Raw genomic sequence first — 13,976 nt, 5'->3', positions numbered from 1 at the left:
GACACATGGAAGGAACGCCCTGGACTTAAACAGCTCCTTATCCTCTTGATATTGTGGGTAGTCATGTCTCTTCCTCCTTAGTGCCGTACTAATATGATGTGGGCCGGCCTTGTGACCGAGCGGTTCTAGGCGCTTCAGTCCGGAACCGCGCGCCTGCTACGATCGTAGGTTCGAATCCTGCCTCGGGCATGGATGTGTGTGATGTCCTTAGGTTAGTAAGGTTTAAGTAGTTCTAAGTCTAGGGGACTGATCACCTCAGATGTTAAGTCCCATAGTGCTTAGAGCCATTTTTTGAATCTGATGTGGAGAGTACCTAATCTTTGAAACCTGACTATAGATACTCTAGTCCTTCGTAAGGCTGTCCCTCATGAAACAACATGTGACACTTGCTGATAGAGGTCCGTATATGTGGGCTAACGGAAGCATGCCCTAATGACCCAACCATTTTCCTACTAACCAAGGCGTCCAAAAACGGTAAGCAACCATCCTTCGCCATTTCCATCGTAAATTGGATGTTCTTGTGGATGTAATTCAGGTGTTGTAAGAAACGTGACAGTTCTTCTTCACCGTGGGGCCACACTACAAAAGTGTCATCTACATATCGCCAGAAGACTCTCGGTTTAAGGTCTGCCGAATCAAGTGCCCTTTCCTCAGAGTCTTCCATTAAAAAGTTTGTTGCCAGAGGGGAGAGGGGATTGCCCATGGCAACACCGTCCGTTTGCTAAAAATATTCTTTCTTGAATAAAAAGTTGCTTGAGGAAAAGATATGATGAAGAAGTGATGTTTTATCGGCTGTGAATTTATTGCTGAGGAGTGACAAAGAATCCATTAGAGGAACCGTAGTGAAAAGTGAGAAGACATCGAAGCTCACTAATAACTTAGTTTCATTGACTTAAAGGGACTTCAGTCTGTTGATAAAGTCAGCAGAGCTGCAAACATGATACGCGCCCTTTCCAACAAAAGGTCTCATTAGAGAGGCAAGATGTATAACCAAATCATATGTGGAAGCGTCGATATTACTGATGATCGGCCATAACGAAATCTCTTTCTTGTGAATCTTCGGAAGACCATATAACCCGGGTGGCACAAAACCATTAGGTCTTAATCTTTTGGTCACTCCTTGCGAAATAGAGAAAGAATTCGGCAGCGCTGACGTTTTCCTTTCCACTTCCCCTGTGGGATCTTTGTCAGCCTTCCGATACATTGATTCACTCAAAAAAAAAAAAAAAAAAAAAAAAAAAAAAAAAAAAAAAAAAAAAAAAAGAAAAAAAGTTTCGTTACGGCCGATCGTTACTAATACTGACGAATCAAGTGCCCTTTCCTCAGAGTCTTCCATTAAAAAGTTTGTTGCCAGAGGGGAGAGGGGATTGCCCATGGCAACACCGTCCGTTTGCTAAAAATATTCTTTCTTGAATAAAAAGTTGCTTGAGGAAAAGATATGATGAAGAAGTGATGTTTTATCGGCTGTGAATTTATTGCTGAGGAGTGACAAAGAATCCATTAGAGGAACCGTAGTGAAAAGTGAGAAGACATCGAAGCTCACTAATAACTTAGTTTCATTGACTTAAAGGGACTTCAGTCTGTTGATAAAGTCAGCAGAGCTGCAAACATGATACGCGCCCTTTCCAACAAAAGGTCTCATTAGAGAGGCAAGATGTATAACCAAATCATATGTGGAAGCGTCGATATTACTGATGATCGGCCATAACGAAATCTCTTTCTTGTGAATCTTCGGAAGACCATATAACCCGGGTGGCACAAAACCATTAGGTCTTAATCTTTTGGTCACTCCTTGCGAAATAGAGAAAGAATTCGGCAGCGCTGACGTTTTCCTTTCCACTTCCCCTGTGGGATCTTTGTCAGCCTTCCGATACATTGATTCACTCAAAAAAAAAAAAAAAAAAAAAAAAAAAAAAAAAAAAAAAAAAAAAAAAAGTTTCGTTACGGCCGATCGTTACTAATACTGACGCTTTCACGTATGATTTGGCTATACATCTTGCCTCTCTACTGAGACCTTTTGTTCACAACTCTGTTGACTTTCTCAACAGACTGAAATCACTTCAAATCAATGAAACTAAGTTATTAGTGAGCTTCGATGTCAGCTCACTTTTCACTAAGGTTCTTCTTACGAATTCTTTGTCACTGATCAGCAATAAATTCACTGCCGATAAAACATCACTTTTTCATCTTATATTTTCCTCAATCTACTTTTAATTCAAGAATGAATATTTTTAGCAAACGGACGGTGTTGCCATGAGCAATCCCCTCTCCCCTCTGGCAGGAAACTTTTTAATTGAATACTGTGAGGAAAGGGCACTTGATTCGGCAGATCTTAAACCGAGGGTCTTCTGGCGATATGTAAATGTCACATTTGTAGTGTGGCCCCATGGTGAAGAACTTTCACATTTCTTACAACTGAATTCGACACACAAGAACATCCAATTTACGATGGAAATCGTGAAGGATGGTTGCTTACCGTTTTTGGACGTCTGGGTTAGTAGGAATGTGGATGGGTCATTAGGGAATTCCGACTACCGTTAAGTCCACACATACGGACCTCTGTCTGCAAGGGTCGAGTCGCCATCACCCTTCACAAATTACTGGCGACCTTAGAAAGTTGCCACACCGCGCACATGTTGTTTCTGATGGAGTCAGCGTTACGAAGGAGCTGGAACACTTACAACTGGTGTTCAAACATAGTTACTCTCCACATCATATTAGTACGGCTCTAAGGAGGAAGAGACGTTACTACTCACAGCATCAAGAGGATGAAGAGCTGTTCAAGTCCAGGGCGTTCCTTCCATTTGTGGGCAACCTTTCGTCTGTAGTAGGCAGGATCCTAAGTAAACATCAGGTTGAAGTAATCTTCCGGCCACCAGCGAATATTGGTGCCCTTCCCGGTTCAGTAAAGGACCAGCTGGGTCTCCGGAAGGCCAGGATTTACAAAATTCGTTACCAATGTGGCTAACCTTACATGGGGAAGGCGATATGCACAATGCGCGTTAAACATCAGCGCTATACTTGCCTTTCACAGCCCAATAAGTCGGCCATAGGTGATCATTATATTACCACAGGGCACTCTATGGATAATTCAGCCACAAAAATTTTCGCCCCAGCGAGATCCTTTTGGGATTCAGCAATTACAGAATCAGCGGAAACACGTTTAGGACGAGATCTTACAAATCGTGACGGCGGTTTTCAACTGGACAAGGCTTGGGACTCGTTGATGTCTTTAATTTCTTCTGAGAGAAAACATTTTATCCATAATGACACTTCTGGCGACATCTGACGGTTGTTTTTAGCGCCGCAAGCGCGCGTTCCGACAGAGGGCGGACATGTACTGTAGTTTCATCTTTACACATGCGTCTGGGTGCAACAGGTGGAACAGTGTTTGCAGAGGGCTCGAACTTCGATAGAGGGCGCTCCTGTGACGGCTGCCAATGCACATGCGTCTTCGCGCCAATTTTTGCTATACCGTGAACTAGCAGTTTTCAGTGGCGGACACTTGAACGGTTACCCGCCGAAATATTGTGCAAGAAGTCAACATGATCCGTCTGCAATCCCGAAAACTCATAGAATAACCTTTATGTAGTTCTGTCAGCGAGTGTGAAAGACCTTAGTGGGTGTTATTTCTTCTAAACCATCAGCACTAGAGAGCTCCGCTATCTTCCTCTCCCTTGACCTCGGACGCGCCTATGACCATGTATGGCATTCCGGTCTCCTCTTCAAGTTCCAAATCTTCTCCCTTCCTATTAACCACGTCCCTCTGATCGGGACCTTTCTTTCCCAACGTCCTTCTTACGTCACTATCCATAACACGGATTCCTACACCTGCTTCCCCTCCGCCGGTGTGCCTCAAGGTTCTGTCCTTTCCCCTCTTCTGTACCTTTTGTATACGGGGGACATGCCGCCGCCTTCACCCGCCCCCCCCATCCACCTTCTCCAGTACGCCAATGACACCGCCTTCCTTGCCCTCGCCCCCACCCTGCAGCGCTCCCAACACCTTCTCCAGTCACATCTTAACCAATTCACCACTTGGTGCAACTACTGGTTGCTTAACGTCAATCCTTCCAAAACCCAGGCGATCACTGTAGACAAAACCACCCCTTCCTTCCGCCTCCTCGATTTCTATGTCACCGTCTATGGCCATCTTATCGCCCTCACCCCCTCCCTTCAGTACCTTGGCGTCTCCCTTGACCGTCGCCTCTCCTGGACCCCCCCCCCCCCCCCTCTGGACAATTCAATCCAAAGCACGCTCCCAACACCGTCTCCTCAAGCTCTTTTCTGGCCGTACTTGAGGTCTGGACCCCTCCACTATCCTCCATACCTATAAATCCCTCATCCGCCCTATCCTCTGCTATGCCTACCCTGCTTGGTTCTCCCCTCCCCTTACCTTTTACAAATCCCTTCAGATCCTAGAACGCCATGCTCTCCGCCTCACCTATCGCATCTGTCTCCCCTCCCCCATGTGGATCCTGTACGACCTTATTCCGTTCTTCCATCTCCTCCTTTTCCTCGAACGGATACAGATCCTCTACACCTCCCGTAAACTCGATCTTCCTCACCCGCTTGTCTCTCCCATCCTCTCCCGCCCCATCCACTGCCGCACCTGTATTTCCACGTCCCACCTGCTCTCCATCTCTCCACTCTCCATACCCTCTCCCAAGGTGGCTTCCGCCAGCTCCCCCTCCCTGATGTGGCCTCCTTCCCTCCATCTACCCCTCCTACTAACTTTGATACTCCCTCCCTCTTCCTGTGTTTGTTCCTATGGGCACCCTCTCTCCCTTCTCTCCCCCTTCCCTCCCTCCTCCCTCTCCCCTTCTCCTCATCCGGGCGTCCCCTACCCCATACCTTCATTCCTCCCCCATCTTCTCTGACCTTGGCTGCTTTGATCTCCCCTCTCCCTCCCCCACTACCTTCTTCCCCTCTTGGCAGGTCCCTGCACTCGCACACACTAAGTGGACGTTCGTGAGCCGGAGATCATCGCCATCAATTTCTCGTGTGTGTGCCATCATGTTTGTGTTCAGTGTTTTTCGGCGTCACGCGCCTTCGTTCACCTGCACCGTCTCAGTCATCAGTGTTTGTGCACAGTGCTGACAGTTTTTCGTGTTTTTTCGTCGAGTGTGAACGGCTTCGTGTTTTTAAATATTTGTCTCTACTGTTTTTAACCACCCATCTGTTACCTTTTTCTCTTCATTGTCTCTTTTATTGAAATGCTTGTGGCTGAAGAGCAGAGTAGAGTTATCCGCTGTCAGCCCACCTTTGTAAGAGGTGCAAAATTACAATAAAGAAGAAGAAAAAAACACTAGAGAGTAAGTCAAAGTGTGAAAGTTTTGCCCTAACGTAAGGCAACCAGGGACTCAAAGCATATGGCGTGTAGGCCAGACACAAGCCAGCCAGTGAGTGAGTACTCGGTTGCTAAGGTAACTGTTACATCACTACTGGAAACAGGAGAGCCTGCGTTAGCTGTGTACTGTGCACCTCTGTGTCACGGAAGGCCAGTTGCTGTGGTGCTGCCCCTCTTGGCTTCTCTTACATTACTTGTCATGTGTGCAGAGAAGATGGATGTGTACAAGTACAGATGTAATGCTTTTAAACTGGTGACTGGTTTTAATTTATTGTACTTCGATCGTCTTCAGTCCTCTTACTCCATGATGGTGGCAGGAGCTACGCTGGCTGAGCAGGCTGCTCTAGAGAGATGTAACAGATCAAAACCGGTCACCAGTTACAGATTTATGTGATCAAGACTATTTTTAGCAAATTTTATTGATAAAAAAGACAACCATGCAGGAAACTGAAAAATCCAGATTTTCAGAAATAAAGTAAAAGAATAGATTAGCCACATCTTCTAGAATTTATCAAAAGGTGTTTGGACTTAGGGACATAAAGTCTTGATAACTCTAATGTTTCTGTTAAACAGATCTTACTTTGAATTATTGCATAAAAACAGAAGCTGAGCAGAATAAGCGGAAGTTTAGTAGATGTTTTTCTGGTATTATATGTACGTTCAACAATAAGGAAGTACCTAATTCATATAATTATCAGTGTGAGTAGATGAGCTCTTGTCATATTTTTTTGTTTTTATACTTCATGTAAGTATGATAACTAATGGTAGCTTTTCCTGTCTGGTAATGTTCAGTTGATTTGTTCTAAATCCATAGAGGGTCTCCAGTATGATGAGACTCACAGAAAACAATATGTGAGTATGAGAACAATCACAAAGACAATTATGCAGCGTTCCATGCAACATTCAACTGTTGTTTTAAATGGCCTGTGAATATCAATCCCAAGGTAGAGCAGTCTAGTCGTGACCGCATCATGTCCCATGTACAAACTCTGCAGGACGCGTATGGCAACCATGACAGCCACAGCTGTGTAACATCTTGAAGGACACCTCACGCCTTGTGAGAAACATGCCTTAATCTGGTAATATTGTGAGAACACCAGGAGAATGGGCAAAATTAGATTCCAGAGTCTCCTGCACTGTTCAGTATTCTCTCAACAAACACCAGACATGTATGGCCACTGCAGGCTTGATCAGCCCACTCGCACATCCATTAGCCTGGATTCAGTTGTGTACACAGCTACCTGATTAACTGTAGTATGTGCTACACTTTTGGTCAACTCACAAACAACCACAACTAATGCCAATCCAGGATCTAAAACCATCTCTAAACAAGAATTTGTGCCATTCATAAATTTGGGTGCTTCTTTTACTACATCATTTAAGACAAGATAAATTGTGGTGGGGTGAGGGAGGAACCCTAAAAATAAGATACCTTCCTCCTGGTCAAGTTCGTACCAAACAGTGCCTGACAGTCTGGGTGCAACAATCACCATCACTCATGGCGCATCTGCCATATAATACATAGTGGACAATAAGTTTATGTGGTGGTTTTAATATTTATAAGAGTATGGGACTTCATTCCATCAGATACCGGTCTCTTCATTTGTAATTGCAACATGCTACTGATCTGTTTATTTTGTCATTTTCATATGTGGAGTCCAATTATATCACTGCACATTCCTTTCTGAAGAAATAGTTGTGTGAATAACACATGTGCAAGCGTTTTAGTCAAATCCAAACTACAGGTAATTATTAAAAAAATTTCTAATCAGAATATAGATTTCTAATGTTTCAAAAAGTTATTTCAATTTTATTTATTTGCATCTTTGCACTTATTGTTTACATAAAAAACTTAATTTGTGAATGAATTATTTCAAAAGATTCATTTTCCTGGGCCATCAATGGGCTATACAACTGTACCTGATGGGTGCAATATCTTTGGCAGGCAGTTGTGTTGATCTTTAGAACAAGTTCAATTGTAAAATTATGAGCAGGAGCTTCCTTGAGCCAGTCGTTATGTTTACCACAGTTGCCAAAAGTAATGAACTGAAACCAAAGCTGAATTAAATCATATGTTTGATGAAAAAGGAGGAAGTTAAGTGGTAAAATAACGAGAATCACTAGCATGCCTTCAGTATACAAAACTAGAAATGAATCCAGGACTACAAAGAACTTTCATGGAAATCATTTATATACGAGGGCTATTCAGAGAGCAGGGAACGTTTCGGCATTAAAAAAAAAATAAGTACAAGAAATATGTTTTATTATATACATCTGAAAGAGCGACTGACATACTACTTTTCCACATATTCACGAACCACACTGAGGCACTTATCATAAGGGTGGACAGGTACTGAAAGATCTTCGTCGTAAAAGTCTGCCGCCTGAGACTTCAGAAAGTGAGTCAGGCCTGCCTCGAGCTGCGCATCCTCATCAAAGCACTGCGTTGCAAGCCAGTTCTTCATCTTGGGAAACAAATGGAATTCGCTTGGTTCAAATGGCTCTGAGCACTATGGGACTTTACTTCTGAGGTCATCAGTCCCCTAGAACTTAGAACTACTTAAACCTAACTAACCTACTGACATCACACACACCCACGCCCGAGGCAGGAGTCGAACCTGCGACCGTAGCGGTCGCGAGGTTCCAGACTGTAGCGCCTAGAACCGCTCGGCCACCCCGGCTGGTGAAATCGCTTGGTGCAAGATCGGGGCTGTAGGGCAGATGAGAGAAAATATCCCATTTGAATGAATTAAGGAGTTTTTTAGTGCGGTTTGCCGTGTGAGACCGGGCATTGTCCTGGAAAAAGAAAATTGTGGACGTCAGCTTTCCTCTGCATTTGTTTTGAACCGCTCTTCTAAGATGATTCAAAGGTTGGCAGTACCAGGCAGAATTTATGGTTGCTCCACGTTCGAGAAAATCAATAAGAAGCACACCTTGTGTCCAAAGCACTGTCGCCATCAACTTCCTTGCTGACAAGGTTTGCAAACATTTTCTTGTTTTTTTTTGGGGGGGGGGGTGGCGTGGGGGGAACTTGTGTGCCCCCACTCCATGGATTGTAATTTTGTCTCGCAATTGACGTGTTTCACCCAAGTCTCGTCACCAGTTACGATTCGATCCAGTAATCCATCACCATATTTGTGATAGGCCTCCAGAAATGTCAATGTTGCCCCAATTCGTTGTTCTTTATAGTGCTCTGTCAGCATTTTGGGCATCCATTGAGCAAAAAAATTGTGGCAGCCTAGGTTTTGATTGACAATTTCAAACAACGAAGTCTGTGAAATCTGTGGAAAAGAAAGCGAAAGCTCTGTTATTGTGAAGCGATAGTTTTCACGGATCGTTTCATCAACTTTAGCGACAAGATTGTCAGTCACAATGCTCGGGCGTCCACTCTTCTCTTCATCGTGAACGTCGGTTCGGCCATTTTTAAGCCTAATGCACCATTTCCGGACGGAACATTCACTCATTACATTGTTTACGTACAGTTCGCACAGTTCACGATAAATTTCTATAGATTTTAGGTTTTTTGCCAACAAAAACCGTATCACAGACCGCACTCACAACTGGCGGGATTTTAGATTGCAGCGCACATTTCAAATTCGGAAATCGAAAAAAACAGATGCGCAGAGATATTCCCGCTGTCACGGATGGATGCCGACTGAGCTGCCGAGCACGCACATACCAAAATATACTCGATCGGCGCGTGCTTAACGGCGTCAGACGGAAACGTTCCCTACTTTCTAAATAGCCCTTGTAAAAGACAAGTAAAAAATATGTTGTGTTTTCTGTTCTCAAATATCTTTTAAATCATTTCAACATACCCATCATTCTGGTGTGAAATCCAATGAGAATTGAATACTGAATATATCTAGTAGTCTATTACAGTAGAAGAAGCCTTATGTTGTCCGGGTGTGAATCTATAAATATCTGACATCTGAAATTGAGATGACTGACATGTCCTCTCGGAGTACCATCACGTTTGGGATATACCTCAACCTGATGTGCACAGTGAGTCTTCATAGCTTTCATCCAGCTTGTTGCAGCCCCACTGAGACTGAAACTGAGTCACCAGTACTGCCTTTGTCAATCCCACAACTCTACAGAGTTTAAAATACTGAGTACGAGCATTCACAGTGAATAAATAGTTCGTACAAAATCCACAGAGTCACAATAATTCTATTCCCAACTGCTGCTATGAGTGCCCCCCGCCCCCTTGGAAATCACAGGTCTGGATGTGCTAATTGTTTTTTTCATTTTCCACAAGTGAGTGGACTCCCAGACAAACAGTGCACCTTACCTCACTTGTTATGGTAGCTGGCAGGGCCGAGAGGTTGTAGTGCCAGCCCTGGTCACAGGTGATGACAGGCGCCTCTTGTGCCCGTGCTGCGGGCCTGTGGTCACGTTGCCACTGGATGTAAGCCGCCACCAGGTCATCCGAGTATCGCTCGCAGCTGCTGTACACACCTGCATCAGGACCCCAAACCAGTGGTGAAACACCCATGCATACTGATACTCTGAAGCACTATAACAAAACGAGGACAAAATCACATTGACACTCTACAGTAAACACTTTTTCTTCTATCGTAGGTTTTCTGGCTTCTCCGTAACACACTGGTGTTTCTTTTTGCTTTCTGCTTGCTCTGTCACACCCCTGAAATCATACTACAATACTGGCCATTAAAACTGCTACACCAAGAAGAAATACATAGGATAAACGGGTATTCATTGTACAAATATATTACCCTACAACTGACATGTGATTACATTTTCACGCACTTTGGGCGCATAGATCCTGAGAAATCAGAACCCAGAACAACCACCTCCGGCCGTAATAACGGCCTTGATACGTCAAACAGAGCTTGGATGGCGTGTAAAGGTACAGCTGCCCATGCAGCTTCAACACGATACCCCAGTTCATCAAGAGTAGTGACTGGCGTGTTGTGACGATCCAGTTGCTCGGTCACCATTGACCAGACGTTTTCAATTGGTGAAAGATCTCGAGAATGTGCTGGCCAGGGCAGCAGTCGAACATTTTCTGTATCCTGAAAGGCCCGTACAGGATCTGCAACATGCGGTCGTGCATTATCCTGCTCAAAAGTAGGGTTTCGCAGGGATCGAATGAAGGGTAGAGCCACAGGTCGTAACACACCTGAAATGTAACGTCCACTGTTCAAAGTGCCGTCAATGCGAACAAGAGGTGACCGAGAAGTGTAACCAATATCACCCCATACCATCACGCCGGATAAAACGCCAGTATGGCGATGGCGAATACACGGTTCCAATGTACGTTCACCGCAATATCGCCAAACACGGATGCGACCATCGTCATGTTGTAAACAGAACCAGGATTTATCCGAAAAAATGACGTTTTGCCATTCGTGCACTCAGGTTAGTTGTTGAGTATGCCATCACAGGCGCTCCTGTCTGTGATGCATCGTCAAGGGTAACTGCAGCCATGGTCTACGAGCTGATAGTCCATTCTGCTGCAAACGTCGTCGAACTATTCGTGCAGATGGTTGTTCTCTTGCAAACGTCACGATGTGTTGACTCATGGATCAAGACGTGGCTGCACGATCCGTTACAGCCATGCGGATAAGATGCCTGTTCTCTCGATGCTAGTGATACGAGGCCGTTGTGATCCATCACGGCGTTCCGTATTACCCTCCAGAACCTACCGATTCCATATTCTGCTAACAGTCACTGGATCTCGACCAACGCCAGCAGCAATGTCGCGATACGATAAACCGCAATCGCGATAGGCTACAATCCGACCTTTATCAAAGTCGGAAACGTGATGGTGCGCATTTCTCTTCCTTATACGAGGTGTCACAACAACGTTTCACTAGGCAACTCCGGTCAACTGCTGTATGTGTATGAGAAATCGGTTGGAAACTTTCCTCATGTCAGCACGTTGTAGGTGTCGTCACCGGCGCCAACCTTGTGTGAATGCTCTGAAAAGCTATTCATTTGCATATCACAGCATCTTCTTCCTGTCGGTTAAATTTCGCGTATGTAGCACATCATCTTCGTGGTGTAGCAATTTTAATGGCCAGTAGTGTAGTTTCACAGATCTGTGTAAAGACTATAAGAGTCAAAGGACATGAGAGGCAGTACTAGCTGAGAAGGCAGTAAGGTAGGCTACAACTCTATCCCCAATGTTATTCAACCTATACACTGAGCTAACAAAGAAGAAATTTTGAAAGGGGATTTAAGTTCATAAAGGAAACGCGAAAACTTTATGGTTTTCGGATTCCTTTGTTAATTCTGCCAGATCAATTGAATGGAGTGGATATTGCCTTGAAAAGAGGTTATAAGATAGACATTAACGAAGTATGGAATACAGTTGAGTTAAATCAGGTGATGCTGAAGGAATTGGATTAGGAAGTGCAGCACTAAAAGTAATATTGTATGAGTTTTCCTATTTGGATTGCCAAATAACTGACAGTGATTGAAGTAGACATGACAGAAAATGCAGACTGTCAATAGCAACAACAGCGTTTCTGGAAAAGAGAACTACCATGAAACATTGGTAATTAGTGGTAATTGAGGCACGTAGAGCTTGAATTTGGGAAAACATGAATTACACAGAGAGAGATGGTTTTACAGACTGTTTATTTAAAACGTGATCCAGAACTTGATGTTAATAGTACCTTACTACATTAAACAAAGTTATCTAATCAGTTAATGGATAACTTAGAGTTTGTTTTAGAAATAATGTCCTACTGGAAACACAAATACTTACAGTAAACACATATGCATTACATAAACGACTGCACAACTATTACTACTGTAAATAATTTTTTTCAGTTTTTTGTTTCTGTGAAGCACATCTGTTCTCAGCAGCATAGTTCTGCCATCTTTGTAGAAGCATAATGCCAGCAGGTGTCGTCACATTCCCTTGCTCCATGTAGCACAATGCAAATTCAAATGCAAGCATTCCGACACTATGGCTCATTTTGTTGGCACCCACGTTGTCCTCTTCCTCTCCATCATTATAATCGCTATTTCCCTCCCCCTCCCTGTCCCTCTCCCCTCCCTTTTCTTCCACCCTCCCTGTTAATTTTTTATTTCATCCATGATATTCTTTCGATTTTTTAAATGTAGTAAATCATCTGTCATAGATCTCAGATTAAATGGGGCCTCATATTGCCAGTACTCAAATTATCGAGATTTTACTGTATAGTAATATCTAATACACATTTAAACTTTAGGAAGTCTTTTCTAAAAATATTAATCTCAACTGTAGCATTGTACAGAGGCAGAACATGAATGATAAACAGTTAAAACAAGAGGAGAACAGAAGCCATTGAGATTTCTGCTACAGAAAAATAATTGACATTAGATGCATAAAATGGTTCACTAATTATTATTATTGTTATTATTATTTCTTTTTTCCTTGATTTGTTTGATGCAACCCACCATGACTCTGTCATCTGTGCCAACCTCTTCTACATTTCGGAGGAGCACTTACTACAGGGCTTCTGAGGTAGTGCCGCTGTGCCATGGCACCACTTGTATATAAAAGAAAAAAAGAGAAATCTATGCTACCTGCACATAAAACATTGTTCCAGAATATGTAATTTCTGATTTGAAGAGGCGCGTTTTGCCAGGGGCGCGCTCTCGAGGTAGTTTGCTGAAACTTGGAGCCAACTGCAGTTTGGCACCGTCTGCCGTCATAGAAGCATGACCTGCCATCTAGCGATCATGTTACGAAACACCGAGGTGCACATTTCTTGTGATCCAGTTTTGCAATTTTCTACAAGTAATGCCAATGCATTCCTAAACGCTAATTAATGCTTAATTAAATAGCATACAGAAATAATACACTTAAATATTGTTCTAAATAGCTATGTGTAATATGAATGTAATTATGCCCTTAGATTTTGAAACTAAGAGACCTTATTTCAATATTGGTATATTTCACAACAGCAGGGCTATTGCTAAAAAAAAAAAAAAAAAAAAAAAAAAAAAAAAAAAAAAAAAAAAAACTAACGTGTTCACCAACGGTTGAGCATCTGTTTTTTGTTTTCCAAACAAAGGTCTAGTATTTCTGTCTATACTCGGTACGTTCTTGTATTAGAGTTCTATACAAAAACGTGGCAGTTAATGCGAGGTCAGGTAATTGACCGTATATTGCTGTCAGCACAGTGTTATCTGCAAGGGAAAATCCAGTTGACTGTGAACATGGTTAATGAAATGTCAAAGTGACACATGTATAATGTGCTTAGTCTTTCATTTGTAGACAAAACTAACATTCAGCAGAAATTAGATTCCCAATATAGACAAAAAATTGACAGCCACAAGAAACGCGTAGAAAAGAATAGATATATATTGATTTGAATTATAAACTGTATTCGGTTCTGTGGTGCTTTGGAACTGGCTCTCAGGGGCCACGATGAATCTGATGCCTCTCAAAATAAGGTGGTTTTTCGCGAGCTAATTCAGTTCAGCGCGGAACTGGATCAACATCTTTTAGTTCATCTCATTCAAGCATCAATGTTCAAAGGCATTTCTAAGACTGTTCAGAACGAACTACTGCAATGCACGTTGGAAGTGTACCATGATGAAGTTCGTAAAGAAATAAAACGTGCCGATTACGTTGCAATTATCGCGGATGAAAGCACAGATGTGT

At 43.1% G+C, this 13,976-nt stretch overlaps 1 protein-coding gene across 1 annotated transcript in view; it reads right to left on the bottom strand.

Moving 5' to 3' along the window:
- LOC126278289 (solute carrier family 22 member 16-like) overlaps nucleotides 1-13,976 on the bottom strand; it is a 224,849-nt gene that overhangs the window by 87,962 nt on the left and 122,911 nt on the right. The window contains exon 3 of the mRNA XM_049978299.1: nucleotides 9,642-9,808. Coding sequence (XP_049834256.1) covers nucleotides 9,642-9,808 — 167 coding nt within the window. The remainder of the gene's footprint in view (nucleotides 1-9,641; nucleotides 9,809-13,976) is intronic.

Source organism: Schistocerca gregaria, chromosome 6, assembly GCF_023897955.1.
Source record: "Schistocerca gregaria isolate iqSchGreg1 chromosome 6, iqSchGreg1.2, whole genome shotgun sequence".
NCBI classification, from domain to species: Eukaryota; Metazoa; Arthropoda; class Insecta; order Orthoptera; family Acrididae; genus Schistocerca; species Schistocerca gregaria.
Note: the sequence above shows the minus strand (reverse complement) of the source record. Positions and strands in the feature narration are given on the sequence as shown.